This window comes from Accipiter gentilis, chromosome 6, assembly GCF_929443795.1.
Source record: "Accipiter gentilis chromosome 6, bAccGen1.1, whole genome shotgun sequence".
Taxonomy (NCBI): Eukaryota; Metazoa; Chordata; class Aves; order Accipitriformes; family Accipitridae; genus Astur; species Astur gentilis.
In genome coordinates this window covers 4,257,825-4,284,522 of record NC_064885.1, presented here as the reverse complement: position 1 = coordinate 4,284,522, position 26,698 = coordinate 4,257,825, and the positions used below count along the sequence as shown (strand labels likewise).

General features: G+C 39.1%; 1 protein-coding gene across 23 annotated transcripts; it reads left to right on the top strand.

The window, feature by feature from the left end:
* Positions 1–13: 13 nt before the first annotated feature.
* RAD51C (RAD51 paralog C) lies at positions 14–26,698 on the top strand. 23 transcript variants are annotated; one of them, XM_049802252.1, is made up of 11 exons: positions 14–183; positions 1,412–1,670; positions 1,926–2,092; positions 3,098–3,231; positions 6,003–6,134; positions 8,427–8,493; positions 11,884–11,944; positions 14,481–14,541; positions 18,228–21,016; positions 23,100–23,207; positions 25,786–26,698. In XM_049802252.1, the coding sequence occupies exons 1-9, from the start codon at positions 66–68 to the stop codon at positions 18,327–18,329; spliced, it is 1,101 nt and encodes a 366-aa protein (XP_049658209.1). In that variant the 5' UTR covers positions 14–65; the 3' UTR covers positions 18,330–21,016; positions 23,100–23,207; positions 25,786–26,698. The 23 variants fall into 23 exon arrangements, with proteins under 23 accessions (XP_049658209.1, XP_049658211.1, XP_049658212.1 ...); XM_049802254.1 differs by having other exon boundaries at positions 25,770–26,698; XM_049802255.1 differs by lacking the exon at positions 25,786–26,698 and having other exon boundaries at positions 18,228–18,403; positions 20,732–21,016; positions 23,100–25,102.

The window sequence follows — 26,698 nt, the reverse complement described above, 5'->3', positions numbered from 1 at the left end:
GTGGCGGCCTAGAGTGGCCCGGCGGCGGCGGCGGCAGCGGCGGCAGCGGCGGCAGCGGCGGCGTCATGCAGCGGGAGGTGGGCAGCCTCCCGCTGGCCCCCGCTCTGAGGGCTAAGCTCGTCGCCGCCGGTTTCCAGACGGCGCAGGAGCTGCTGGAGACCGGCCCCTGCGGGCTCAGCAAAGGTATCGGCGGGGGCTAGAGGGGGAGGGAACGGGATGTTGTCTCCGCCAGGCCGCCTTTCGAACCTCCCCCCCCCCCCCCCCGACACACACACACACACACACACACACTTGGGGCAGGTCTCCCCCGCAGCCCTTCCCTAACCCTTCCCCTTCCACGGAACTTTTCCTGGTAGCTTATTAGCGAGGATGGGGTTTGAGCAGGGGTTTCGCTGATTTGAGTGGTCGGTGCATAGGAAGGCGCTTGGTCCGTCCTGAAGTGGCTGCTCCCCTGAGAAATCTGACTGAGACCTCAGGTGAGTCTAGGGAAACGGGCAAAGTAAACATCTACTGGCTTTCCCATGGCCTAAGCAAAAAAAAAAAAAAGAAAAAAAAAGGCGGTTTTGGTAAAAGATCCTTTTTACACCGAGCGGTGGATGTAAATGGGATACAGAAAAAGAACAACCGGAGGATGCTGTCTCTCATTCCTCTTCTTTCCCCAACTCTACAGGCTTTAAACAAAATAAACTTCTATGATGTCAGAAAGTTACCTTTTTCGAGAAGCTAAAATAAGATTTGCACAGCCATTGTAAGAAGTATATCATGATTTTGATTATCAGTAGTTTTATTATCTATGACCTGGTGATAGTTCTGCCCTGAAGATCAAAGTGAACAAGCTAGATCCTCACAGATAGGTGTGTATACAGATAGACACACAGAGATATTTGCAGGTATCTCATCTCTGATACTCGGTCTGTATTTCAAATCTAAAAATAACATGTAAGGTGCTCAGCCCTGGAACAACCTGAGAATAGTCTCTGAGAATTCAGAGTATGATCAGTAGGTGCCACTGTCACTTACTAGTCTGCAACCTGACTTCTTTTACAGGACCTTATTTGCTTCAAATTAAATTAATATGATAGCACATTCAGTGCACAATAGGTGAATTGCTCTGCCAGATCTCATCCACATCTGTGAACAGCAGTTTTGATTTTTTTTATTTGCAGATAGCTTACTGTCACCTGAATTCTGAACACAGGGCATCATTGCTATAAGTTCTTTTGAAAATCACATCATTAGTTCCAGAGTTTTTGGCAAGCTGTGTGCATCGGTGTACTAAAAGAATTAATATTTCTGTGTTGCGCTGCAGAATGACTAGGTTCTGTCAAACTAGTTGAATTATCTCTTCATACTTTAAATAAATCACTGCTCATAAAAATAAGGTAGTGTTTCATGGTTTTGACTTTTCTAGAACTTGGAATCTCCAAAGAAGAGGCACTGGAAGCATTACAGGTTGTGAGGCACGAATGCCACGGGGATGCAGCAAGGACTGCTGGGGGATCAGGCACCACCAGAAAGTGCACAGCACTGGAACTTCTGGAAGAAGAGCAAGCCCAGGGCTTCATCATCACCTTTTGTTCAGCGCTAGACAATATTCTGGGAGGAGGTGTGCAAATAACAAAAATCACCGAGATCTGTGGAGCGCCTGGTGTTGGGAAAACACAGCTATGGTATTTTATTTTTAGATTACTTCTGTGCAACTGACAATCACTTTGTTTAGTTTAACTATGAAGAGAGTTTGTTTTTTTCTTGTTGTCATGACTGCAATCTCTGATTCTTCTACAGCATTATAAATATAATCATGGCAATGGCTGTACTGCTTCCTGTTCCATGTATTTCTCAGCAGAAATGTCACTTCAGGAGTGATTTGGGAGGGGAGAGCTTTGTGATGTAAATATTTATCTTTTTTCTCTTTCCCATGGCAGTATGCAGTTGGCAGTAGATGTCCAGATCCCAGAATGCTTTGGGGGTGTAGCTGGAGAAGCCGTGTTCATCGATACTGAAGGAAGTTTTATGGTAGACAGAGTAGTGGATATTGCAACTGCCTGTGTGCAGCATTGCCAGCTTATTGCTGAAGCTCATCAAGAGGAAGGTACGTTGCTAAGTTGTTTCTTTCTGCCTAGTAGGCTAGGACCTGAGTGAAATGAGTGTCTCGTAGGCTGCAGTTTTAGTTTGAGGGTTTCATCAGCAGTGCTGGCTTAAGGAGTTCTTGTTGCCAGCCTTTATATTTCCACCTGTAGGTATCATACCCTGAACTGTGTCAGTACGTAGAGCCATGTTGCAGACTGAGCTGATCTACTTTGAGAATAATTCTTTCTCTACATGATGATTTGTGGGTTTTTTAGGTACATGGGTTTTTTTTTTTTTTGTTGTTTTTTTTTTTTAGCACTTTAATGATTGAATTTACAGCAAAACCCAAACACAACTCTCGCAGCAAAACTGAGGGATAATGTGCTGCAACACAGGGACAGGAAGAGCAGCTTGGGAAAGAGAAAAGGAACTGCAGAATTTCTTAAAGCAGTGTTACAGCTGAAACCCCATATTGTAAAACTGTAGGTGGAATTCAGCTCTTTCATAAGGTCAATATAGCCAGGTTGGATTTAATGAAGAGTTTTATTCTATAAGTCATCAGTGTGTTGGGGGTACTGACACAACTTTTATGTTACTCTTAGAGTATTTTACGCAGCAAACTTCTGTTTGAACAGAGGTAAAAGGACACCATGTTACAGAAGCTACTGCCTGTACATTAAACGACGGATGATTAATAGTCACTGTTGTCCTCTGGTGGTGTTCTGGCTTGAAAATGATTTACTGGAAAAGTTCTTTTTTCAGAAATAAATTTTTCATTTTTGGAGCACTCCCTGGGAGGCTCCGGTGTATCTGTGTGCATATGCTGAGATAGCATCTGCTCACCACCTTCTTGACTTTCAAGCCAGATGGAAGGTATGTTTCCCACACTCTTTTACCTTGACTGTTTCTGTTTCTGGGGCTTTTGCTGTTGCTATATGTGGAAGGCATGGTTTGGTAGAATGATGAAAGTAGCAATATGCTAGTACAGACTTCTGACTCATTTACTCATCTATTTATTTGTTCTCAGATCATCTAAAAGCTTTGGAGACTTTCTCTCTTGAAAGTATCCTTTCTCACATATACTACTTCCGTTGCCGTGACTACATAGAGCTTCTTGCACAGGTCTACCTCCTCCCAGACTTTCTTTCAGAGCATTCAAAGGTAAGGGTTATTGCAGACTTACCAGAAGAGATCGCTCCTCTTCACACTAGAGATTTTCAGGGATGTTCATCTCTTCTAGTAAGAGTAACATGAGTAACACCTTGGTACCTCATCAGGTTGGCAGTAATACTTTGGTTGATGCCAGAGTACAAATGTAAATCTTGCTTGCTTGTTTGCTTTTTCATTCCCATCCCAATTATTCCTGAGAGTAATTTGCTTTTGCTACCACTGCTGCCATCATCCTGAATCTCCACTTTGAGGCGAGCATGCTGGATCTATGTTGCCACATGTTGTTACGTTTCTATGAGCACTGACTTACGAATCATCACAAAACTGCTTTACAAAAGAGTCTCTGAGCCAGGTGTGCGTGTAAGGATCATGATGCAGGGGGCTCAGAAAGGATTACTGCCATATTTTTTTTTGTCCTAGAAGATCACTGAGGCCCAGAAGCATCTTGTACCATCTTGGCATGCAGAAAGTGACTCTTCTTTTTTCCAATACATCTTCTGTTGCTACAAGCAACCAGAGCCTGCAGCTTGACTCTTGGGTGGACTACAGCTAGAAAGTTTCCTAGTACCTAGTGTCTTAGTGAAATGCTATTGTAAGGCAGATTTTCACCACCTCCCTTCCAGATTTCTAGATTCTGCACAGCAGATCACTCCCTAACAGGATTTGGGGAAGGTGGCTTGTGCCTCATTCTAACAGAGCACAAATCAGTGTTGTGTAGTTAGATTTTCCTTTGCATATACTTTCCATTTTTGGAAGCTGTTATGTTCTTGAAAGTGCAGATGGGAGTCTTACTTTTGCTTAGTTTAGTCTGGTTATTTCCCTTTCTCTGCCAGGTACTAACGGTGCCCTGTTGTGTTTGCTCTTGTGGAAAGTACATGGCTTCATTAGCACAGTTACATTGGGCTGCAGTTCTCTGGTACCATCTGTGCTGATTATCTGTGCTTGGCCTGGAGCCTGAAATACTGAAGGTTGCAGGAGAACCGTAAGACCTTCTGGTGATTCCTTGGACAGGCTATAAGTGACTTGACAGATTGCTCATTGCAGTCCAGTTCTCATTAAAATTAGTCTAATCCCTCTGTGCAGACCTGGAGGTGAGACTGGGACCACAGGGAACCTCCAGGTTTTAGGGGTTTTTTGAGAGCACTGTAGTTGTAGAGAGTGTCATTTGGAAATATGAATTAGTTTGAGATCTTTTTAATAATATGAGAAAGACCAATAATATGAAAAGGACTATGTTAGAAAATATTCTTGTCATAACAAAACTAATTTTTTAAGGTCTAGTAAAGACAAACTGACATGGAGAAAGCATGTGTTACCAAGCTTTCTCTATATAGCCTACCTTTAAGTCTGCTTATTCGCTATTTTATAACAAGTGCAACTAGGAGAAAAAAAGCTAAATTACATCCTATCTGGACATACTCATCTGATAGGCAAGTTACATAACTGTATACATTCCTTTCTAGCATGAGTCATGTTTATACTGTTAAACTGATTGTTCTTAAAAAATTATGCATAAGGAAGACGTGCAGGCTCATAGAAAAGAATTTGCAGGAAGGAGGAAAAATGAGAAAACACAAGAATATCTTCTTTTGATTCTAACTATTTAATCTTTTTCAAATTAAGATATTTTTTTTTTCTTCCAGTTGGAGGCCCAGGGCCATTTCACAGAGTGATGTTTGCTGCAGGCTTGTATGTTACAGTAACAAAGCAACTTCCCAGTAATGAGTTAAATCAATAATACAGAAAATCAGTTTTCCTGTGTTGTTTCCAATTTATCATCTTGTGCATTAATGCAAGAACTTGCAGATACCTAGGATTTGAGTGACATCTGAACATACAGACGCTGTAAGACGATCCATCTCCCTTCTGTATTTCAGACAAACTTGGGTCATCAAAACAGCTACAACAAATGAAGTTAGAATAAATCAAAATCCCAGACTAATGTTTATATAGTGTCTTGAGGGTGATGAGCCAGCAGCAGCATTGTGCTCTAGCTTCAGCTAATGATTGCTACAAAAGAAATAATTCAGCAAAGCAAACATCTTCAGGCAAGATAGATACTCGGCTCCATTGCACAGTGTCTGGAATAGCTTTAAGCATCTGTTAAAATCTATGTTTCCGAGACAGATCATGAGCCTTAGAATCAGATGAGTTATCTTAACAGTGACTACAGACAGCATGTATTCTAATTTTGGTTTGGATTTAATTTTTTGAGGGAGAAGGTGAAATAGTGTTTGTGGAGAGCTGATTGAAGTACAGTTCTGATGTTTAATGATTTTTTTTTTTTTTCTTCAGCTTCTCTTCTGCAAGGCTTTAAGTCCAGCTTTGTTATTTTATATTCTGTACGAGGTGCTGCAGAGATAAGTCAGCTAGCTGTGAGTGAGCTCTGAAACTGGAAACAGTTGGAAGGGCATCTCTGTGCTGAGTTAACTAATGGAAGAGCTTAGTGCAGCTTTTTGTTTAAGCTAGTGCAGCTATGGTCTGAGCTAGTATCTATGCATAATGCAGTACTACACTTAGCAAGTGTACTACTAGCATGTTTGGAGCTTGAGGCTCTTTACCCTGCACTCTTGTGGAGTGCTGATTGTCTCCGATACATGTAGATAATAGGTGTTATGCTGTCATGCACATCTGAGTATGAAATAAAAGATTGTCATCACCTTACATAAAACATTCCAGTGCACATAAAAAGAGCTCTTACTGCTTTTTGTCATTTGTTTGTAGGATAGTAGTGGTCGTTTTTCCTTTTCTTCTGCCTTTAGGTCCGACTGGTGGTAGTTGATGGCATTGCATTTCCTTTTCGCCATGACTTTGAGGACCTCTCACTTCGAACAAGGCTTTTGAATGGTCTGGCACAACAGCTGATCATCATAGCACATGATCATAAATCAGCGGTAAGTCTGGAGCAGGTTTAAATTACAAAAGATGCTACTTTGGAATAAATACATTACAAAGAATTAAGCAAATCTGATTTGTGGTTGTCTGTAAATAGCAAAATAAAGCTGCAAAATGTCCTCTGCATTTGTGTTTGCCAATCTGGTTAGTAAATATAGATGGATCACACAGGCAAAACTGTTCAGGTGGAAAATTCCTAGACTTACCAAAATAAGTAAAATTTGCATTAAAAGCATCCTGTGGATCTTAATTAAATGGTAGCATATCAATTTGTCATGCTGTTTCACATAATCTTCTTTAATGATTTGGCTGGACAAGGAATGCTCCTTTGGTGACTTTTACCTACAAAGCACGCACATTAAAATACATCAGAATACTTAGCAATTCCAACATAATTTTCCACTCTTCATTTAAAAATAAACTACTGTCTTAGCAGAAGAACTGTTCTTAGGGAGGAAAACCACTTTATCTGCTAGTTTGGCTTGCTCTTCTGGCATCCATGGAAACCCATAGCTTCCTTCCTGGGCATTGTTTCTACATCATTTACGCCAATATGGAGGCCAGCAAATCTGCAGCCGCGTAGCCAGCAGATGGCACTCAGAAGCTACATCTGTTCCAGAAGTTGTTTTGGCAGGTCTTTTACAGCACAGAAAAGCATTGTTCAGGAATTAGAGCTTACACAGTCTCAAAATGGTGCTTGTGCCTGTAACTGTTTCCAGGTGACTTGCAACCATGTCACCCACAACTCTCTTCGTGCAATTGGCTTTTGTTCATAACTGCTAAAAATAAGCCTCCCCTTGTGCTTCCTCTGATAGCTGCAGGAAGGGAATGAGCACAGCTCTACATTCCGCCTGGGTTGGGTGATTGGGCTTGCTGCTGAAAGTGTACCCTCTCTCTCGCCCTGACATGAATTATGAAGCTTCTTCCTGCTGGTGTGGGTGCCAAGGGAGACGAATGTTATATGACTGCTTGATTTGCACAGCTTCCAGTTTACTGAATGCTTTCACTCATGAATTGGGTACCTGGTGACCTTGAACAGAAGCAGTTGTCATTGTACAGTCTTTTTTTCCTTTGGTCAAGGGAAACGTATAACTTATTTCTATTGAACAAGTAAGCAGTTTAGTGTAAACGCTTGCTAAATAAACACATGCTAAAGTTAAGTTCAATTGTAGAGCTTCAGAAATAATTTAGTTCAGAGTGGCCCTCTTAGTTTTTGACTTAGTTCCATGTAGCTTGCAAGCAGTCTAAATTCAGCTTGCGTGCCAGAGATTGCTTGTCAGGCAGCAAAGCTGGGCAGTCTGAATGCTCTAATATGGTAAGAAGTTCCTTTAGTTTCTAAAGCTGAACTCGGTGGGTTGTGCTAGGATGCCCAGACCAGCCCTTCTCCAGCAGTGTGACGGGGAGCCAGTTGGGGGCTGTTATCATCCATATATGAGTTACTTCTCTAAAATACACAATATATGTCTTGGGGCTTTCAGCTATGTAAATGCTTTGGTGTGTGCTCAGTGGAATTGCTTGCTCTAGCACACTTTTCTAACTGTTGAAGCAAGAATCATGCAAGTACGTCAAACAATGAAAACCCCTAGGGTTTAAGATAGGTACAATTTTTTATTTTTCATTTTTAATGAACTTTGCAATTAATATTCCTGGCTCTTTTCTGTCTCAGCCACCCCCACTTCTACCAGGGATCTAACCTAGACTGTCTGTGAACCTCCTACGAGTGATTCGTGCTGCGAAAACACTCCCCCGCTCTGTCTGTTCACTTTCATTCTGCTTTGTGTTGTACCCACTTGCGCATTTTTAGACTACAAGCTGCAGAAATTCTGTTAATCACTAGGCTTATGCATGTTTTGAGCAGCACCAAGTTCATTTATGCCAGTGACTGAAAGCTATCTCTTTATAGAGGGCTAGTGCAAATCATATCCATCTAAATACATATCCAAACAGTATTTAGTACAAATACGATAGAATATACAAGTTGTGTAGGGTTTGCATCCTTTGGGAGGGGAGAAATTTAGGTTCCTTTAAAGTCTTGAATGATAGAAATCTACCTTCCATGAAAACTGAAAATACATTTTGCAGGGTTCTCTTATTTTGTTTTGGCTGTTGAGAAAAGGTGAGGCACCTTTACAGTTTCTTCTTGTTAACACAGAAGTTTCATGACAGTTGGCAAGAGTTTTGCTTGAGTAACTATTGGTAAAAGCTTTTTGAAAAACCCCTCTCTTCCCACCCACCAGTATGCTACTTTTCTGGGCATTTTCTTGTTTGTTTGCTTCTGTTTCCTCTTGTAGGTAGTTCTGACAAACCAAATGACAACAAGGATTGGACAAAACCAGTCCACATTGGTACCTGCTTTAGGTAGGTATTTAGCTTGTGAGTTGAAAACTGAGTTAATTTTCACATAATATAACTGACTTTCTTTTTTAAAAGTCATGACGTTTTCAGATTGAAGTCACACATTGAGAGTGTTGCTGGATTATTTTTTTTTCCTTTTTAAACCAAAAATTTTAATATTAAACTTGATAGTAGATCTATCAGTATTCCTTAATATAAAAATAAATATATAATATATAATAAATCACCCTTTATGGGGAAGCACTAGGTACTAAGAAGTCTCTGAGTAACTAGGTTTTTAGACATGCAGCTCATGTATTGCAGCCTTCCCCTGAGGATCTTAGGCTGTGGAATTACCTCTATTCCAGCTGCAGCTGTGTCAGCTAAGGAGGCCACTACCCCTGCTGGAGGTCACTGCTGCATCCCATGTGCTGGTTGAGCTGTTTATGTGATTGTCTTCCAATCCATTTCTGCCAAAAGTAGGCCAGGTAAGCTTGAGCTATTTAAATAATAAGTAAACCTCTGATAAATCAGGTAACGTAGACTGAAATTGGCTGGTGAATGATCATGCAAAAAATGTAGGGATGGACCTGGGGACAGTAAACCTCTAGCAGGAATGTGGCAATGAACAGGTTAAAGTACTAACATAAGAACGCAGCTTAATAGTTGCACACCTCAAACTATGCTGCAATTTCCTAAATTCCCTGAGAATCATTCACTGCCTCTCCAAAAACAGTTTAAATTGTTTATTTTGCCATTACACTTGAACACATTCTATTAACTATTTGCAAAGGCATTTAATATTTGCTGCATAGCTGGAACTTTCTACCCATTGCTCTCTACAGTTGTGATGTAGAGGGAGGTTCTATGTGGGAACCTCAACTACAGCCTGCCCATGGTGACTTTAAGTGTCTTTTACAGGCTGCTCCATTTTACCCTGTAATGAGCAGAGTACCTCATATAGACTCTTCTGCTGCGGTCGGTCACAGGGGAAAATAGAACAGTTCTTCTAAAGTAGAGATTTTGGCAAATTAAGAAAAAGCTCAGTGTTTTAATCTTATTTCAGGTTGTAACTTTGTATTATTTTACGATGCACTTAAAGGGCACAAATTCTCTGTGCACAGCTTCAGTTTCTGTGAACTAAGTAATGATTCCCTTGTTCTGGAGGGGAGGGAGAAGAAGGGGACGGTACAAAGGCAAAGATGTTCTCAGTGTCTCTACGGGCATTGAACCATTTGGCACAGATGTAAGATAAAAATGAACAAATGCAGACCATTTCCTTCAAGAATGTGAAGAATGTTGAATTTTGAGCTGTGCGTGCAGATAAAGACCCAGCTTTCAGTATCTGACCCTTTTTGTCATTTTTGCCTCTTGCTCTCTGATGTATTATTTTTGGCAGCCTTTCTGGCTACAAACTCAATTAAAGCTAATAGATTCTGTCTTTTTTTCAGTAGCCAGCATTGTTTGAGAGGTGTTGTGTTTATTGAGTGATAGGGACAGTAAAGAATGTGAAGACATTCAGAGGAGTTTATAATTCAAAGATACCATGTATTGTCTTGCACATATTTTCTTTTACAAACATTTAATTTGACATAACCTCATAGTGACCTTAAACTGATTGTGACTTTCACCAGAATGCATGTGTAACCACATAGTATTATTAAACTGAGCAGTGTGTACTCTGGCAAAAATGAGAAACTTTGTACCAGTTGGTAAAATATTTAAGCTAAGAGATATTCCCCTCATCCTAAACGGCAGTATCTCAAGTTGAGCATTTTGGAATGGTACAAAGCTGTTTTCATTTTGATGTGAATTTATTCCATAGACTCAGTGCAAGTATTGAGCTGGTGGATAAAAAGGTGATTTTTACGACCCACTCTGAAGGGATGCTATTTCAACAGTCTCTTCATAAAGGCTAAAGAACCTCTTACTCCTCCATGGCTGGTTGTAGCCAAAGGAACTGTTGAGGGAGGGGTCAGTAGCAAAACCCCAAGTAACATCAATCCTATTGCTCCCCTAAATAGGTTTTCTCTCCATTGACTGCTAAGCCTTAGAAACAGCCTTTTCTAAGATTCCACAAGAGCATTAATCTCTAAACTCTTATTCAGCTTCCTAGCAGAAGGGAAGTTCTTAATTATGGGGGCGGGGGGGCGGGTAGGAAAGCACAGATGCTGCAACGTATTAAGTCAAGAGCTTTATGAAGGGGACAGCTTTCTTTCCCACTAGTAATAGCTAAGCTGGGTGTTCCTAGACATTTCTACTGGATATATTTAGAAAGGAGGTCAAATATTAATCTACAGCCAGTTTCACTCAGAAATATCTCATTTCACAGTAGCATTTTTCTCTCATATTTGATAGAGTTGGAAAAATTCTGGTGCGGAATGTGTACCCGTTGTAAAATGTGTTTTGATCTCTGACTTGGAACTGTATCTGATAGTCAAAATCTTTAATCTCAACTTAGATATAGTGGAGCAAGATGGCAAGATGCCTAGAGAGTCTAGGTCTTCATTACAGCTGAATCATCTTTTTTTTTTCTTCTCTATGGTATAATGAATACCAGAGCACATGGGGCATGTAGGGCTGGTGACATGATGGGAGACCAAGTGATTCAGAATTTACAGGGCTGTGGGCAGGTGAATAGGAGAGGCTTGCAACACCTAACCAAAATGACTGTTTTAAAATGCAATCCATCTTTGGACTACTGGCTGTCTCCTGGGATAAACAGAGGAAAACACCCAATAAAACTGCCTATAAATTGACTGAGCTTGTGGTCAGGTGTGAATTGAAACAGTAGGACTGTTTCCCCTGAAATAGCATAACAATCCAAACTTCCTTCTCTCTTTCCACCATGCCCCCCTGCCCCTTGCTTTTGCTTGTGTTCTTTTGCATTTTGCTGTCAGAAGCAGAAGACTGCTTCGGGGGCCCTTAGTACTTTAATAATCATTGACTTTCTCCCAAAGCTTGTATCCCTAAGGGAGTGATGTTTGTTCATAATTATGCCTGAGAGATAGAATATCACAATTTTGAAGTAGGTTTTAGGCATACTCACTAGACTTCTTCAGTAGTAATTACAAAAATCTTTTCTTCATGCTGCCTCTGTTTTCAAGATTTGTCTAGTGCCTGTCCTTTATTAGGTGTATATATAAAACCTTTATACAAATATGGAATATTGCGTCAAGCTTTCTATAAAACACACTCTGAGTACAGAGGTTATTCCTTGTCTCAGTATATTTGATAAACTAGTTGTGAAATCCTTGCACATATGAAAACGATGCGATTCATTACTGCATGAAAGGTATATGTGTTTTAATTGTGGGGTTTTTTTGGAAGGCTGGTCTGATTTCAGTCCAGTTTACTGATGCTGCTGCTGTTGTAGGAGACAAATAAAATAGCCTGTCATTTTGTGTCACCCAGGAGAAAGCTGGGGACATGCTGCTACTGTCCGTTTAATCTTTCACTGGGACAACAGTCAGAGGTAAGTGAAAATGTAGGCCAGTAAGGTACATAATAATACTGACAAGTGTGACATTTGAGAATCTTTGTCAGACTGGCCCTAGTGGCCAAGCAGGGATTTGAATTTGACTTCTTGCCTTGGTCTGCCATGTCCCAGGCTACTGAGGCTCAAGAAGAGCTTTCTAGTTCAGCCTAAGACAGTGTGGGCTGAACTGTCATGCTTCTCCTCTCACCATGGTCAGCTTGCTGCAGTGCTGTACTTTCTGACAAGATGCCATGTCTCATCAAAATATAACAACCTAATGTCAGCTGCTCAGACATAAGAATTTAGGATCTGGTGGCTAAGTAGAATTTTTTTTTTTTTTTTTTTTTTTTTTTAAACTATCTGCGTTTTGTAAACAGGGAGTAGAATTTCTTGGCTTCAGGCTTTTAGGCCCTGGTTAGTACAAAGCCAAAGATGCCAGAGAAGGCTTTCCACCTAAATAGTGACTCGCAGGACGTCAGACCCTGAGCCTTACTGACCCCTGAGCCTCAGTGGCAGCCATTGGACCTTTCTGCTTTTGAATTCAGCAGGATGGTTCTGTAAAACTGGACAGCTATGCAGATACCAAGTTACAATGGCCTGCAGAGAGGTAAAAAGAGAGCTGTGTTTACTCCGAATGCAGAGCTGACCTATGGAGGATGATTTTAGAAGCCCGAAGGAATGAGGATGAGCCTTCTAAAAACAGTATGAAGTTCTGTCTGTTGCAAAGAGATCTTTGCTGTTTCCTGGTTCTTTTTCCCCCTCTTCACTGTATTGCAAGCTCACTTCTCTTTCCTGGTCAGTTACATTTGTCTTGTATATAGTATCACAATGCAGCAACTTGAGATTAAGAAGCCTTGCTTCAATTCCCTAATCTTCTGCAAACAGCGAACAAAAATGCTACTGGAATGTTGTTGTGCATAGTTTTGCGTGTTAAACTTGAAAGAGGTATGCAGTGACACTTTCTTGTGGAGTTTTGTTTTTTGAATTCTGTGTTTGAAGGCAATGCAGAATGATTACAGCAGGCTGTTTAATTTGGAATTAAATTAACATCACTGCCTTTATAAGAAGTTGCATCAACATAATGATTGCAGAGTGAACAAAAGTTAATTTTATATATCAAAAGTAAAGAGCTTTTTTCTTCTGCAACACAGCTAGGAAGATTGTAGATACAGGTTCCAGAAAGCAAGACAAAGATAGAGAAACGTCTTTTATTTACTGTTCTAAATATGCAGGTAATATGGAACGGGGCCTGCAGAAGCATAGCAATTCTGATTACAACTGCCTATCTGTAAAAAGCAGAAATGGCTAGATTCTATTAAATTTTTACATGAACTACCTACAAAGATGACCATTTGAAAATCCATTTGCCTTTTTTTTTTTTTTTTTTTAAATTGTGCTTTGGCCAAATATGATACCTGTCTCCTTTCTCTCTACTAATGAAAATGTCAGAACTTAATTATAAGGGTTCTCATTGCTGTGAGGGAAGATCCTGTTGAGTCAGAGGCACACAGCAGAGCTCTAGCTGAGCCACTTGTAAAAGCATGGCTTCTGCAACTTCAGATTTAGGCTATTTTGTAAAGTATAACCCACCACTTAAATGTTCTGAGGAATTCCCTGTGTAGCTAATATGAAGTGGCAGTGTTCCTCAGGCTGTAATTACGTGCTCTCTAATAGAATGGCACCTCAGGGAGGAAAAAAAACCCCAAAATAATTAACAGGATCTTTGGCAGGGTGTCTTGGTACAAGGAGCAGAATACTTTTGCTTTACATAAGTGTAAATTTTGGGAAGGTGGGCATGGTGCAGACTAGCAGCGCTGGGATCAGTTGAAAAATCCCTTGCTTTTGAGCTGCTTTGCACTGTTTTATCTATAGTATGCAAGCATATTATTGGGCTAGGTGCTGTATAAGCACAAATCAAGTTGAATTGCTTAGAGCCTAAATGCACAAAATCAAGCAAGTGCTAGAGGAGAAATACAAGAGAAACTATTTTCTCAAGGTTATGCTGTATGTCAGTGGCAAGGTCAGGCTTAGAAATAGAACATCTTATTCTCATTCTCCATCCACTAGGTTATATTGACAGGCTTGTGAAATCTCTCGAAAAAAAATCCCTAGAAGTATTTGAATTCTTGAGGGTATCTCCCAACTTTGAGAGGTCAATGAACAAATGATTGCTTAATGGAGTAGGAAAGAGTTGTGCTCAAAACCCGTTTTGTTTGCGTTTTAAGAAAGTGGCATTTGGAATTAATTCATAGTGAATATTGCTCAAAAATTGTGATCAAATACTGTGATGAAACAAGGCTAATTAATCATTCACTCTTTTTAGTAGGTGTACATTGTATTTGAGCTGACAGGTCATGTAAGGATGGGAATTTGGTATCCACAGTGTAAATGACCTAAATGAAAATACATACATAAGAATTCCACTGGTCACCTACTCCATAATTATGGGAAAACTTGGGTCTGGTCATTTGGTTACTTGGAATTTTTATTATTGTATTCACTAATCATAATCATCTGGTTTTTGTTTAACCAGGTTGGCGACGTTGTACAAATCACCAAGTCAGAAGGAGTCAACCATACCGTATCACATTACAGTTAGTATTTCTTTTGGGATGGAGATAGAGAGATGGGAGCAAATTGTTAGCTGTAAAGGAGCTTCCAGACACATAGACAAATCTGAGAATGATGTTTGCTTTAGTGTTGCCTTTCAGTTGCCTTCTGAAAATAACGAGTAATACTAGGATGTCTCCAGGTTTATGAATATTTTGTACCTTTCCTCTTTAGAAAAAATGACCCAGCATGTTAGTCCTCTTAGAGTTAAAACATTTTGATTTCCAGATCAAATTTACAGGCAGCCTGTCCCCATCTGTTCTTGTGCTAGTACTGCTTATTTTATCTGCCCTTGATACTAACTTTTGGCCTAAGTGCAATTACAGAGAACAAACGTGCACTCTCTGAGCCTTCATTTTGGGAGACTTGAAGAAGCCAAGCTGTTTTCTCCCTTGCGAGGTAGATTTTTGTTTCCCAAGTGGCTCTTCTCTGCATCTGTTCAAGCTGCGTTTATCTTTTTAGGACAAGGGTGACCAGAATCATACATGGTATTCCAGAGGTCTCACCAGTGCTTTGTGCCATACATATTTCCACATCTCTGCATTAAGTGCATTTCCTGATATAGCCTAGGTTGTATTTATCTCTTTCATAGCTCCATCCTACGAGGGACCCTATGATCCACCAATATATACAGGTTTTTCTTTTCTGTCATTATCACATGAGGAACTTCCAGCTTATGGCTGGAGTCCTTATTCATCCTTAGTTAAATCCTGTGATTATTTTCTTTTGTGGAGTCCTTAGATACATATTAATGAGGATACATACTGTCTAAGCTGTATTTAGGTTTTAAAAAAACCCACCACTCAACTCATATCTTCAAATATCAGATACATAGGTACATGCCATAACTATTTGCTGTGTGTCCTCATGGAAACACGTTGCCATAGCATTTGCTGCAGATTTTAATGCTGCCATAAGATGAGATCTTCAAACTGTTGAACAGAAATCAGATATTTTTTTTCACTCCTGAATGTATTCACCTGAACAGAAGAAATACTGTAAAAAAAAAAAAAATAAAAATAAATATTTTTTCATAGTTCTGTAAAGACTGGAAGGGTAAGTGGGACTACATCCCAAGGTTGTTTGGATCATGTGATATGAGTGTGCGGCCCTTTCTCTCCAGCTGACAAACAGATGGATTTTATCTTGGACAGTTTAATTGCCTTTTCCTTTCAGTTTCATATTAATTATAAAACAGCTATGCTCTCTTCTTCTGTGTGAATGCACACAATCTTGAAATAGAGTTGAGAGTACATCCTAATCAAAGATTAGTTAAAACTTAAGATTATCTCTGTGCTTTTTCCCCTTAATCTTGTTCAGCTGCTGCAGCAGATCGTTTCTGTAGGTAAAAAATGTATTATCCCTGCTTCTTTAATGAAATTCAGGTCTGATGGTAACAGTCTGCTGTTATCATTTCTCATTCCCATCTCCGTAGTTAAACTGGAAGATGTGAATACATGTTCGAAGTTTCCAAATCTGACCTGGCACATCTATGTATAACCAGCATACAAAGAAGGATAATTTAAAAAATAATAAATTCCTCAAGCCTAGATCCTCAGAGATGTTTAGGCTTATGCAAATTAGATACTTTGATACCATTGACAAACTGGCTGTTCAGTGCCTGTAAGCCAATGGAGAAGTGTGTAACTTAGTGACCAAGCTCTAGCTCTTTTTCAGCTGTGTCCTTTCCAGCATACTGGCAAGTTGATCACCACTCTGAGCCAGTGTGGAAGCTGTGGAATGCTTATCAAATGAAATAGAGTTTCTTTCACAGGTCGATAAGGATTCATTCTTAAATGCAGAGTATAGAAGTGTAAATCAATTTATGCACAAGGGAGTAAGTAGATCATCTGATTCACCTAAATTTCCCAGGTAATGCGACCCGCTTATTTCATTGTGAAAGACAGAGACCCAGGACCTATACTCTGGGTAGGAATTGTTAGTATTTCCCTGAACTGTGGAGGGTCTGCCAGACTAGCAATGAGAACACTGCTCAAGTAATAAAGCCATCTACCTTTGTCAATCTTGATGCAGTCTGTAGACACCAGAAAACATCAAAGAACAATTCAAAACTACCATAGACTGTCTGAACTTTGTAGGTCTTTGGTTCCATTAGCCATGTTCTCACCATCTAAAAAAACACTAATGAGCTTCACAAATATACACAAAATTCTTTTATTTTCAAGGCACTGTGCCCAGAAGGTACATGCCTTTAACTAAATGCAAAACATCCATACTAAGCAGCCTACTTTATCGTGTTCTGGCCTTTATAACCATTGGAATGTTTTCGCTGGGAGTCTAGCATGCTGGATTAAGTGGATTCTTGGCCACAGATCCACCTTTGTGCCTAAGGGAAATGGCAGAGATTAGATGCAAGCAGCAGTGAAACACTAAACTTGAAGATTCCCCATTACACTATTTAGGATAACACTTGAGTTGCTTATAATAGCAGAGGGACTGCACAAATTCTGCCCTTGTGGCACCTCTTGCTGTTTGTTCCTTTAAAAACATAGCAGGCTGTGTGAGGTGAGGCATTTAGAAATAGAAATACAGTGATGGGAGACTTCAGCAAAGCAGCTTGATTGGGTTTTGTTTTGGTTAGGATTGATCTTGGTGGGGGGTATGCTGGCATTTTAGAAAAGTCACATGTCTGATAGTAATTCTACCTGCTTTTTCACACTGCACCAACCTAAAATGTCAGCTTTTCTGAAATGTTCTGACCCCTGTTGTCTCTACCTGAGCATTTAGGATCCCCAAAGCAATTTCTTTTTCTGATTAACCCCTTTTCCTGTCTAAGTCTGCACTGCAGTGCATCTTCACTGAGCTGTCAGCAGTGCTCCCTGCACAGCATTTGTCTGGAGATGGGAAGACAGTTGCAGGCTTCACATAACATCTCAGTATCTCCTTCTGCATTGATGACATGTTTAACTAACTGATTTTCCAGATCTTTCGTATTTTAAAATCTTTTAAAACCATTAAATTGTGAGCTACAGTAACAGAAAATACGAATGGTACTAAGCCAAATAGATCACTTTAAGCTCTCTCCTGAGTAGCCGCATCTAGTTTTCACTTCGACATTTAGTTTTTGGCAGTTAAAGGATCTCATCCCTTTGTGTCCCATAAATTACTATGCTGGGACAGTCTTTGCAGTCTAGAGACTGATTCAGATATGCTGTTCTCTTACAATGTCTCATTGATGTTTTCAGTTCATTAAGTAGATACATGAAACAAAAATATCCTAGGTTTTAGAAATCCACAGTTTTGTTTCTGAAAATGACTGAGGCAATTAATCCAGTCATCTCCTTGCTTCTGTGGGAGCTTGAATAAGGGCTGAAGGATTTGGCTTTTAATTTATTTAAATAGGCAACATAAGTTAATTTACAGAGAAGCAGTGCTTTGTAGCCATAGGGGTTATTAGTGGTAAAATGAAAATGATAGCCTGGCTGATGAAAATAAAATATCTTTTAAAAGAAAATGAAGAGACAGTTATTAGTTGGCATGTGTGTCGAAAAGCTTGCCGTTCTGAGCTTAGCCTGGTCTATAAACGTTCTGCGGCCACTCATCTAAAATAAATGACAGCATCATACCTTATTCTGATCTTCTGGGAACTAGTTACTCATGCTTTATATCCATAGAAGTGTTATCACATGATTTTGCTTATATGTTACAGTCTCATGGCTTCCGAGATGTGCAGCCTCCAGCTGTCACTCAAAATGCAGAAGATACTGAAATGAACCCTCGCAAACGGCCACGGAGAGAAGAGGAAAAGTAATAGCAATTCAAAAGTTGAATGTTAAAAAATTTGTGCTACGTGGGAACAGTTGCATAGTGAACGTGCAACCAAAGGTAGCCTGAGAGACTCGAACTTAAATTCCTGCTCTGGACATTATTTTAACATTAAGACTGCAATATGCACATTTTTGTTGCAGGAAATTCCTTTGTGTATGGCATATTTTACTTTTATAATAAAAATCTAAGTTTCCTATAACAAGAGGCTTCAGCTTTTGGGGGGGGAGATGGAGACTACAACTCTCTTACTCTGGCTAGAAAACCGATGAAATGCAAGCATCTAATGTGATACATTTAATGACACAGGTCTCAATCACTCATCTGGGTTTTTGTGTATCTGAATTTAACAAGGTTTCATGCAGCAATCTGCTTACATGCCTCAGACCAGGGCAGAAGGCAGTGGAGCTGCTGGTGGATGCTTTAAGATAAATACATGCCTAAATGCTGTGCCAGACTGGGGCATTAGCCCTTACCTGCTGCAAAGTCCTTGATCAAGGACAATCAAAGCACTGTTTTGACCTTCTCATTTATCTTGTAGTGGTAACAGTAGAGATGAAAGACTAGATCTGAAGGACAAAAGATTTAATCCAGCATGGTAATTTTATGTTCCTGTCTTAGTAAGAAAGAATATTTTACCATCACTCAAGCTTGAACCAAACTGCTGCATAGCCCTTAACTTCCATGTTCTTTTTTTACCAAAGCATTCAGAATGGAGCTTCTGTAATTGGGATCTGTTTTGTTCGTGGCTTTAATAAAGAGGAAACTCAGTCTTCTTACAACACCAGCAATATATTAGCAGCTCCAGAATCTAAACCAAGTGAAAGAATGAATGTACACTGAAATACAGTGGGGTTTTGTCCTCTTTTCATTAAGAGAAAACAAATCAATAATATTATTGGAAGAGGAGAAAGGTACTGCAGTGCAGAACAGTAATTACTTCGATTATGAGAAGTGTTTGTCAGTACACGTGCACACATACGACCCCTTTCTGGCATAGTGCTTGATGTTATAGCTGAGGAAACTCAGCCAGCAGGCTAAATGGAGAATTCAAGTTGTGGGAGTCACTATCATTAATTTTTAATTTAGTAACACTAAACTGACTTTGCCTTGAAACAAAATTCAGTGCTGAATCTGAGTCACAAAACCTCTCTATTCAAAAAGCTGCAAAAAAAGTGGCAGTGATGTTTGGATCATTATAGCCTTTAGATATAAATTGCATAATAAAATACTAAAAGGAAAAATATTCAATTGCCATGCAGCAAACTGGGCTATGTCAAAATTTAAAAACTGTGAGTCAGGGAGAAGCTCTCAAACAAGCATGACATAGAGGAAGAAAGGCAGCGGGATTTGTGACTCAGACAAACATTTCAATGCAGGAGACACAGGCAAACAAAAGGATCCTACCGCATGTGATGTCAGCAAGCAAATGCTCCATTTGGGAATAATAGCTTCCTACGTATTGCAGTGCAAGAGGAGGGGGGAGCTAGCACAGTACACATGCCTACGTAGCCACAAGGAACACCATCCATTAAGAATGTTGTAGCAATATTTTAAGAAGCACTGCTGGTTACCAGTGATAGCTGCTGTCTAACATGTTTGATATTTATGGAAAAATCCATTTCTCTCAATTTATTGTGTTCTGATTTAATATCCTCAACACGTTCTTCCATGTGTGAGGAGAGTAAGGACATGTCTCCAATATACTACTAATTTCAACTAACTGTGGTTTTTTTATTTTGTTTGTAGTAGAGTAGCATCCAGAAGCCCCAGCTGAGATGCTGATCCTGTTATACCACAATAAATTGTTTTGTCTGAGTAAATGTTAGATCTTCCAGTATTCCAGGTGTCATTATCAAAATAAAAAAATTGTGTAGTTACTGGTTAACAGTAGGAGTTACAAAATGTCCAGAGGAAACATTGGAGGCTCTCTATGCTGAGATTTTTAAATATTTTTTTTCATATTGAAGCTATTACAAAAATCAGCTCTGCAGACCAGAACTAGAGAGAAGGATCTGTTGGCGGAGACAAAATTAGATTAAATGAGCCAGATTTCGTTCTCATCTGCTGGAGACAAGGAAGCTGTTCCAGGCTTAGAATTGCATATAAAGAAAGAATTTGACCGTTGCCTCGCCAATAAATCTTCCATGGCAAGTTGATATTTTCTTACATGTGCCTGGAATTCTCTTGCATTTCACAGCATCAGTGCACAACAGTGAGTGGCATGAGAATTTTGTGACTGCGCAGAAAGTAAGATTCTAACTACCCAACATCGCAGCACTGAATCAAAAACAGAACAGGTGGTTTGATTTGCTGCTTACGTCCCAGTTTTCTGAAAGCCAAGAGCTTTAACTATCATGCTGATTTTAGAATTATTCCATTTTGTAGGGACGACATTTACTTGTGGTGTAGGAACCTACTTCGTCACCACAACAGGAATACAGTGTCTACCACAGGGCTTGGCAACCGGAAAACATTGTGGTCACAGCATACTTCTTCTCAAGCCCAGAATCCTGCTTTGAAACTCTTTAGTTTGGACAGGGAAAATAACAATTTATTTCTTCCTGATTTTATGTGTTCTGCACCTTTTCCATTATGAAACACTGAGAAACCAACTAGCTTCCAACTAGAATAAATTTAAGAAAACACAAAGAAGAAACAGCTTAACTGAAGGTAAGCCAAGGTTCAAGTTATGCAATCAGTCTCCTATTGAAGTTAATTACAAACTGGTTGACTAATGTGGAAGGAGATTCATCTGCTAACCTGAACATTGAATACAGTACATTTAAAATAGAATACCTATTTTTCTGTTGAATTTCAGTTACTGTTCCTTTATTTATTTTGGGGGGACTAAACTCAGAATCAGATTTCTTCTAAGGTATTTCATGGATTAACGACAAAGGTGAAATCCTTACTGCCTGCCTTTTTAACTCCACCCTTTTTCTGAACAAAAGATGGGCGAGTTGGAAGGACAAGTCATTGTGTTCCAGCTTCTCAGAAGAGATTGTCTTTACCGTGCTCAGGATCATAATTATTCAGAAAGGCACATTAAGCTGTATTATACTGTTTTAACACATGCCAATTCTATATGAAATGTATTTGATTAAGTTTTGAAGTCTGGTTTGATGCTTTCTTGTCCTAAGACAGACTACCTTGAGGAAAATTGAATAAATAGAGCACTTACATTGCAGTAACACAAATATTACAACAGAGTACAGAAGGGACATAATACTTCTTTTTACAGGATAAGAACCAGGGAAGTTAACCTGTGGTTCCCAAACCAGTTCAAGCGCAACAGCCTTGCTAAGACTACGCACGCAGGAGCCCGGCTGTAGGGGAATGCGAGCCACCGGCTGCCGGAGCTGGCAGTGTCTTAGGGCCGCCAAGCAGCCTGCCCAGTCCTCCTCCGCACCAGTCCTCCCCTCGACTCAAGGAACCAGCGCCAGCTGGTACCTGCTCCCGGGCTTCCCCTCGCCCCGGCTCCCCAGGCTGCGTACTCAACGTCTTGTGGCTTCTAGCCATAGAGTCATTTTGGATGATTAGGGTCAGGAGAATTGGCTTCCCTTGGCTGGTGCAAGATTTCTGCATTAATGTTCTATTGGAAGAATGAAATCACTGGGAACTGGCCCCCTTCCCAGTACTGAATTTCACTCACAAATGCACCCACTGTCAAACTGTAAACTACTGTCTTGCTTCCTACAAGCAAGAAATATTCATACAATATGCACTTATCTATTTATTAGAGAGTCTAAGTTCTACACAGTTTTAACTATATCTATAGAAATAATAAATGGTATTAAAAGCAATAGTTCAATCGCTATACAAGCAGTAAAAACGTTAGGTTATATGCTGAAAGAATGCATAGAGAAGTATGTATTTTACTAAGTCATTATCCAAGAATTATAGCTAATACTGTTCATTTTATTGCAAGAATTACTTGCCATTGATTTAAATGGAGCCAGAGAAGCATCAGGATATTAAAAAAAAATTTTAAAAAATCACATTTCATTTTCAAACAATGAGAAGGGGGAATGTGTAAAATATAAAATAGCCAGTAATGTATTTAGGAAAGTAAAAAGGAAACACTATAGCCCTCAATAAATGGTTCTAATTGGATCCGGATGCTTTGCTCAAAACCTCCAAACATGCTGTTTGAATACTTGTTCAGCTTGGTATCTCACATTGCATTATTTCTGAGTTCTGAATTTATGACATATACTTATAATGCTCTAATTTATTTAGTGTAAACCACTGCAATTTTAGCAACACAGTTACAGCTACTTAGTGATTCTTTTTGTATTGTATATGTTGCTAAAATAAAAAGTTTTGGACTAAAGAACAAGTTGTCTCCTTAGCATGAAAATTATGCCTATGAAGTATAGCGTGTTAATATGAGATTGTAACATAATTTGCAACAACTTTTTTTACCACATAAGCTTACTACACATTGGACTGTAAATGTTATGGAATACATCACATAAATGTATCTCTTTCAAATTCATTTATTCATTTATTATTTTGTATAATTAACACAAACTTCTGTGGCTAAGTCATAGAATTTAAGACTGTTCAAAGAAGTTAGCATCAGCTGCATACACACTTTAAAGTTTGTGAATCCTACCATTCTATTTTATCTGTATACTTATAGCACATATATTTACAATAATAATGGCCAGGGTCTGGACACAACAGTGGCTGGTTTCTGATATTCATGTAAGTGATTGATTTTTTGATTTGGTTTTTTTTTTTTTTTTAGAGATATTTCTAAGTAGGTGACTGTAAAATTCAAGGTCTTGTGACTGGAGCAGGATATCACAGAATCAGGAATCTAATCTACAGTGAGATGATGAACAAGTCATTTAAAGTAAGTCTGTGAAAGAACCAATATAATTTTTTTTAAATCCCACTAGGCACCTGCCTTAAATTTTGCTCTCATTTTAGGATGAACTTCACCCTCCACCCCAAAAGGGCATAATATGCACACACTGTTAAACCCCTGGTATAAATGGGATTTAAGTGGTACACCATTTTGTATTGCCTCCTCTGAGCAAAAGTGAGCTTCAGGCTTAGGAATCCCAGTAGTGCCATATTCACACAGTGTGGTACTGTGGGGCTTCAGCCTCAGATGAAATGTGTTGCAAAAATGGAAAGTACAGAGGAAGGGCCCGGCACAGTAAAACGGCCAGCAAGCTCTGTTGTTTGCTGATATCCAGGAGGCCTGTGCCCCTCATCTCCGTTTAGCAGTAAAAGGAAATTATGGTAATGAAGAGTGACTGATTGCTGTAGTGGATCAACCTTAATAAGAAGATATTGGACTCTGGTGTGCTCCTGCCTGCAGGATGATCTCATGATTTGACAACATCCAGACCACATTACCAAGTGTTATGTGGTCAGCTGTGTTTTACTGCGGCAATCCCATGGGCTCTAATCTACAGGCACACTTCAATCAGTCAAAGATTTTATGATGTAACAAACTTCATCTTTGCCTTTCTTAATAGGTAACAAGGTGTGTTGTGCTATATCTGCTTCAACAGTGTTCCAGACCTGTTCAGTCATTTTGAAGGGCTCTGCTTTTCATTAGTTTTACTTCCACATACTTTTCTCCAACAGATTTCCAAATCTAACTAAATAGGCATGGACTAGTATCCCGTTTCTCACTATCGCTATTCAAAGAACCCCCTTTCCTAAACAGGGGTCTGAATGGAAGGCTGAAAATGGAATTTTCCTTTGGAATGGGATCGAAAATTTCCATGACAGCTGGAAGTGGGATTCAGGCTTGAAACCCTGTGTTTTGCAGTGGATGTGGACAATTCAGAATAATCTTTGACTATTAAACTGGAAAAGCTGACTTGACCTCAAAAACTTTATTAAAAAAAAAAAAAAAGGAGCAAGAGAAAGAAATAGAGATAAGGACTTTGGTATTTAAGAACATCCTAATACAGTACTTATTATGGCAAAGGAGGCAGTAAAACTGTAGTAACGGAAGTTATTGTGCCTTCTAAAACTGCAGTTGAACAAAGACTGAACCTAAGAAAATTAGCTCGAGCTTGTCAACAAGAGCTTTCTCACAGTATTCCTTTCAAATTCTTGCCGTCTTTACTCTTAACCAACTGAAATTATTTCAGTGAATTGAACAATAATTGTCTCATTGAGTTTGAAGAGCTATAAAAGGAACAAATACAGTCACATTCACAAGGTGACCGATATAAATCATATTAATACATACAGAGAATTTTAATCTCTTTAACAGTATATTGCAAGCATCATTTCATGTATTACCTCATATACAACACTACCTTCAACAGGAGACATGTCTTCAAAATGAGAACAGCCAAAAGCTTGGAAATCCTTGCTTTTCTGGTGGTTTCGCCTGACCAGGAAAACAGAATATAGCTTCTAAAATTACTTCTGGTTTACTGCAAAAGCCCTACTTTTTAAAGACATCACTTTAGAAAGGCAATTTATTTACCATTGGGTTTTCCCATTATACCCTTTTGTATGGTGTTGGAGCATACATCATAGGTATATTAAATATTGTCAAATCATTCTTAATGTCCCTACATGTTTTCTACTTGTCAGTGTACAGGAATCACTTTCAAAGGTTACAAAAAATTAAAAAGCACTTCTTCTTGCACTCCATACAATTCAGGTCACCTCCCCAAGGCCTGCTCAAATCCTGCTTATTTCTCACCAGCAAAATGAGAAAGAGGAAGGCATCATTTTAAGGCTAAAATAAAACAGATTTCTTCCAAAACAACACTGTAAAACCTTTTTTTTTTTTTTTAAATGCAACAAGATGAAGCCAGAAAGGATACAAACACCTGCATTCCCTTCTCAAGTCAGGTGCAAGTCTTATCCTCTATTTGACAATACGTTGCAAACCAATGATTTCAGACTCAAAATTTTATGAATTGTGCATTTATTCCATCCACCTAACTTCATCACATAGGAACCATTCATATTGCTGCTACCCACCAATCCAGAGTGTACTGAGGCATTCTAAATTTAGCTTCCAGAGTTACTGAATACTAAAAACATTTCATAATAGCACCAAACATGCCTCTCACAGATTAGTGCTTTACTTGATAATACATTGTATTTAGAGCTTCCTTTTCTGGACAGCAGCAAGTAACAGTGCGGCTACCTTCTGTGGTAATTGCCCACCCCACTGTCTCCACATAGTGAAGTGATAGCAGGTTCCTGGCTGCCTAACTTAGCCATACCACCCACAGCTACCATATGTTCCACATTGCAGGTTAATAAGAATGGTTTTTCACCTTTCCCTCCCAGAAACAAATGTCAGCATGGCTTAAAGCCATAAGCTCTTTATTTAATATTGAAGCAAAACAATACTAACTCAACTGTAGTGCCAAAACTTGACAAAGTATCCTGAGTACAAAGTTCTACTCTATTTCATTTTAATTAGTGTCCTTTGCAATTAGACAAATGATGAAAAGCACATGGGGACTGCCAAGATGAATCAAGGACATCTGGTAACACTAACATTTCAACATGTAAGAGGGTAGGTATTACTCTCAGATACTCTTATGTGCTGTTTGAAACAACTAAAAAAAATAAATGATTGTCAAAAATTTAAGAAAAAGACTATCCAAATGCTTTTGAATCTTTTCTTGGAGAGCCTTAATTGCTGTTTGTCATACAACACCAATCTAATCGTACATCTTGTTGAATTAGCCGTTACTTCCCTAAGATATTACGTTATAATAGGTATTTTTAGAATTGAGATATTACCCTAAGATTATCTGGATTATAGTTTCTTAGAAACTCCAACTGCCTCTGAATTACTAGTGAAAAACAACTAATCATGAACTTAAAAATGCTTTTTTGATACTTGCATGGATATGCATTCTCTTGAGGCTTGTGACTCACTGATGATGCAGTCCACACAAACCTAAAAAAAAAAAACAACAAACAAAATCCAGCAATAACATCATCAGCTGCAACTGTGGGCTACCCCTTCAAAAAGAACTGCAATGTTATTTACCTCTCAAACCCACCTGGCATTCCTAAATAAATGAACCTTAAACTGAAAATATATAAATGGTATACTAAAAAAAAATTACTTGGAGATATTCTTTCAGGAGAAGCTATGCAATTTTCTGTCGCTTTAATAGCTTTTGGCTGTGAAAGACTAAGACTAACTGTGACAACCACATTTTTAACTCTCAGGGCTTTTACATATTCACAAGATTGCAATATGATCAGTCAATGCAGTTGCCGGAAATATTCTAAAATTAGTTTGGCTCTGAAATAACAATTCACCAAACAGAAGACAGATTTACAGCAGCACCTGACACGGAGAGGTAATTACTACAATGCAGAGAACAACAGGTT